This window comes from Lolium perenne, chromosome 4 (genome assembly GCF_019359855.2).
Source record: "Lolium perenne isolate Kyuss_39 chromosome 4, Kyuss_2.0, whole genome shotgun sequence".
NCBI classification, from domain to species: Eukaryota; Viridiplantae; Streptophyta; class Magnoliopsida; order Poales; family Poaceae; genus Lolium; species Lolium perenne.
The window spans coordinates 11,460,286-11,464,828 of record NC_067247.2 but is presented as its reverse complement, the minus strand read 5'-3'; the positions used below and the strand labels follow the sequence as shown (position 1 = coordinate 11,464,828).

At 48.4% G+C, this 4,543-nt stretch overlaps 1 protein-coding gene across 1 annotated transcript; it reads right to left on the bottom strand.

Annotated features, from left to right (window-relative positions):
- Positions 1–271: 271 nt before the first annotated feature.
- LOC127291766 (uncharacterized) lies at positions 272–3,549 on the bottom strand. The gene is made up of 3 exons (XM_051321084.2): positions 3,260–3,549; positions 873–1,168; positions 272–776 (listed from the first exon to the last, which is right to left on the bottom strand). Exons 1-3 carry the CDS (start codon positions 3,374–3,376, stop codon positions 455–457), a joined length of 735 nt encoding a protein of 244 aa, XP_051177044.1. The 5' UTR covers positions 3,377–3,549; the 3' UTR covers positions 272–454.
- Positions 3,550–4,543: the final 994 nt, after the last annotated feature.

Genomic DNA, 4,543 nt, shown 5'->3' with positions numbered 1-4,543 from the left:
AATATGGTAGTAAAAATAATTCTAAATTAGGGACTAGCTTCATATATGACATGCGAATAAGATAGGTTGAGAACGTTGTAAGCGGGCGAGATAAAGCAAACCACCATGATAGATGGGTCGATGTCCCCCGATTGGAAAAAGCTATCATCCTCAAACTCAAGACCAAGTATGTTTCTTATTTTGAGAACTATTCATCATTAATTGACCCGTGGCAACGCATGGCTATTGTGCTAGTAAGTGTTTATTCGATAGCGTCTTTTGAAGATGCTGATGAAAAGGGGTAAAGCTTTTGATGCTGTTTTGTAGGATGCCACACTTATAGTTAATTCTTTTGAAAGAAGTAGTTACAATAGGCTAATGAGCCAAGGCTCCGCCGACACCGTTTCGCTACATTCTTGATTGCATATGCATGATAATGATCTCATTCGCTAGCCATGGACAATAGTGAATTGTCCTAGCACTGCAGCTTTAGCTTACCACCATACTCTTCAAGGAGCTCGGACTCGTCGATAGCATCCTTAAGTGTGGCATCGAGGTCTCTATTGGCAACGAACACAAACTTCTTCCTGGTCTTTTCATCAATGAACGGGTACACCACTTTCCACGCAGCCATGAACATGTAGGGCACATGAATTAGAAACACCCGCCCTAACCTCTCCGGGTAATAACTTTGCATGATTTCCAACCCCATCAGGTACCCACGAATGTCGCAGTTCGAGTACCCCCACCCACCCAGGTCTATCACCGCCGCAAACTTCTCCTGCCCCACCGGCAGCCTACAACAATTCAAACAAACCCGTCAATTAATCAATTGATCAAACAACTATGTTAGCCATCTTGGGTGCATGTAATCAATGGATCCATATGGATACCTGGTGCATATTTTGTCTAGGACATAGGTAACGTAGAGCTTCAGCTCCTCAAAGTCGCGCCGGACCGGGAAATGGCGTGCAGCGTAGAGATACACCAAGGGGCGGCCTAGGCGATCAAAACCCTTCATGCAGTCCCTGTTCTTCGCGATCTCGCCACGAACCTCATCATCTGAAATGAATCCGTGTGGTTTGGTGGAGCGTTTCCAGGAGAGGTATTGAAGGAGCATGGCTGTTGCCTTGCTTATGTTGTGGTCCCGGGCTCGAAGGAACCGACGCAATGCAAAGTCATCCTCTTCCTGCACACGTGGGATGACAATAGATCATCAAATGGATCGTTTTTATTTTTGAGAAACGCAGTACAAACGTAGACGCTCACATACACGAGCATATATACACTCACCCTATGCACACACACACACACGCACACTACCCCTATGAGACCTTCGGAAGACTAAGCTGGCGAATTGGATATTGAAATTGATGAAGTCACCACAGACGCCTTGCTGTCGATGGGAACATCGCCTCCCACTGAATAAATATTCCATCTTTATGAGACACACAGATGTTAAACATGAAGTTTGAACTCTGATGGGCTGACCATCCTCATAGCCACCCAACCTCAGATTGGTTCTCGGTCATCAAATGGATCGTTGCCCATGTGTACTATATATATACATGGTTTCACGGCAAGTTTTATAAACACAATTGTTGTTTTCACAGGATGCATGATGCACTTCTCAATTATTCTATAACCAGTTAACCACCAAGCCAGGAGAGCGCCGCCCACCCCTCGCCGGCTTCGCCGGCCAGGGCGCCGCCACGGTCGCCGGCGCCGGCGGCCGCGACGGCCAGGAAGGCCCGATCTGGAGTCTTCTTTGGCTGGAGATGCGATCGCCCCGGAGCCGCCCGCGCGTGCGACCCGGAGGCGTTTTTTCTAGTTACCGTCGGGTCTGGATATGGCAGCAACAGGGAGCTCTCCTGGCTTCTTCTCTTCGCGCGGGGAGGCGGAGCAAGGGGAGAGCGCAGGGTTTGGTGCTCGGGCCGGTGTGGGGGCAGGTTGCAGCGATGGAGGGGCGATCTTAGGCGGCGGCGCGCGGCGGCGTGAGCGGCGGATGGAGGAGGTCTAGGCCCTTGGGCCGATGGACTCCGGCTGATGCCCTCTGGCCAAGGCCGACTCTGCCTGCTCTGGTCGTCTTCTCCGCCGCAGCACCACTCGTCCTCGTGCGGGCTTGGCGGCCAGGGTCGCCTTCGCTACCGTTTCGGTGTGAAGGGCGGCCGGGATGGCCGTTGCGTGGGGGCTCGGCCTGATTAAAGGCGGCGGTCCTAGGGCCTCTCTTGCGTGAAGAGGAGGACCTACCGGAGGCGTGGCCTCGTGATCTGGCCGGAGGGTTGAGTTCCGGAAGACTCCGCCGGCGAATGTAACAGTGCTTTGACTGGAGTTTGCTGGATCGGAGGTATTCGGTCGTGCGCACCCATGCGTTTATTCCGACCGTTTGGTTCTGGAGGGAGCGGCGCGAAGCTCTTTTTCTGTGTTGACATCAAGTGACTATGGATCCATGATGAAAGTCGGAAGAAGAGAATTTCATGAAGGCCGGAGGGGAGGACTAGCTAAGGGAGGTTCAAGTCTCCGCGTTGTTGAGGGGCTTGCTTGGTGTCCGGACTTCACATCAGCGGTATGAACGTGGGGGCGACAACACATGTGAAGCGCAGAGTCCTACCTTTCAGGGTGAAAACCCAAGGTCTGGCCTTAACTGGTTGTGCCTGGCAGTGACCTTGGTGGAGGCATTGTTTTGAGAGTGGGGACTATCTTCAGGGTGAAAACCTAAGATCTTTGATCGGGCGACGACAGTGTTGGAGCACTGTTCCCTTCTTGGAGGCGTCGTTTTTTGGAGAGTCTGCAATTCAGGTGTTGTCATGGTGGTGGATGTATTGCTGTTGTTAGGTCCGTGATACTGTAGCGGGACTTTTGTTTCTTAGTTTTCTTTTTCTTTTTTTTGGCTGTGTGCATCCGTAGTGCCATTAGGGTGGTGCGTTGTTGCAGAGGCTGGGTGTAATTGGTATCTCTCGATATTAATATATTCCCTTTATCGAAAAAAAAAGTTAACCACCAAGCAAGAGATGGGCAGATGAACCCAACGGTCCTCACGTGTTTCTAAGAAAGTGGGTATAGTACAGTACTCCACTACTAAGTCAATTATAATCAGGAGGATTTTTTTTAAGGAAATCGGGAGGGAATTAGCTGTGGCGACCAGATAGATCTTGATCAGGCGGCGTTTGTGAAGTGGCCACTATGGGCGTGGTAGACAGTGAGGAGAGACTAGTTGAGCCACGCGAGAAGTGGAGGTGGAGGAGAGCAAAGAGAGTCGGACGACGGATGAGGTGCTTACCTTGGCTGCGGGGTCCTGGGCCTCAGCGACGGCCCTCAGCTCCGCCACCTTCTTCCACTCCGACACATCACCACCGCCGTGGCATCCATGGCCGTTCTCCTCAACACGACCGTCCATTCCTGTAGCAGCAGCAGCAGCTGGATTGATTGGCGTCTTGATAGGAAACCAAGAGGTAATGGCGCTTTGCTTGCAGAGAGCGGGCGGGAAGATTGATTCTTATAGCTGAGAGAGAGACAAACAGACAGATAGACAGAGAGATGAGTAAGTTGGGTATGTGCAACACTATGGGAAAGGCTGCAATGAGTGTGGTGTTCCGTCTCCGTCTCAATCGGGTGAAGTGAAATGGACACACACCCGTTTCTCATGTCTTCAGCGAGCACTGAAATATGGATTCACAATCGATCTGCAAATTAATACTAGTACTAAAATATAGGCATGTCCAGCTTACTAATAAGCCCATCTCCATCGAAGTTATGTGATTGACCCAATACAGGGATCTGTTCCTCTCATAAGACATGTAGGTCGCCAGCATTCATATTTCTAGTTCGAGAGATCTCCTTTTTATATATAGGGCCAGAAACTCGCATTCCATGTACTAGTAAAATTAGTTATGTAAAACTTCTCCAGCCTAATTAAATATGTTGCATGTGGTAAAGGCATTTCCAATTCTAGATACATACTCTCTAGTTTAAGGGAAGCAAACAAAAAAAAACACTAGATACTGACGTACATGCATCCAGTTTGGCACCTGTAGTAAATCTCGAGTGATGGAGCAAATAAAACATGTCACTGTCGGAAATAATATTCCAACAGTGAGGTGGTTGGATGCAAATTTGGTGAATGGTTCGGTTTAAATCCTTGATTGCCTACTGCCAATTTTTTGATAAAGGGTGTTTTGTTACTTAAAGTTTAAGTTTCACATGCAGCTTCTGCATAACTAATATAAGTACACAACCATGCCAGTCCACGATTTACAAATATAAGTAAAGAGAAGTTCTGGGCAACGATAAAACTTAAAAACAACATAAGGTGAAGAAGGTCCAATCCATAGATCACGCTCCCATCCAAGTTGAAAAAATATCGGTTTTGCTAAGTCTCAGTCAAGTGAGAATTACTTAAGTCTCAGTCACCTACAAAAACGCACTTGAGTTGCACTTTTCTATCAAAAAAGTGCAATTGCACTTTTCTACTAGAAAAGTGCAACTGATTTGAGTTGCACGTTTTTTTGAACTGCAGTTGCACTTTTCTGAGTTGACTGAGACTTCAGAAAATCTCAGTCAACTG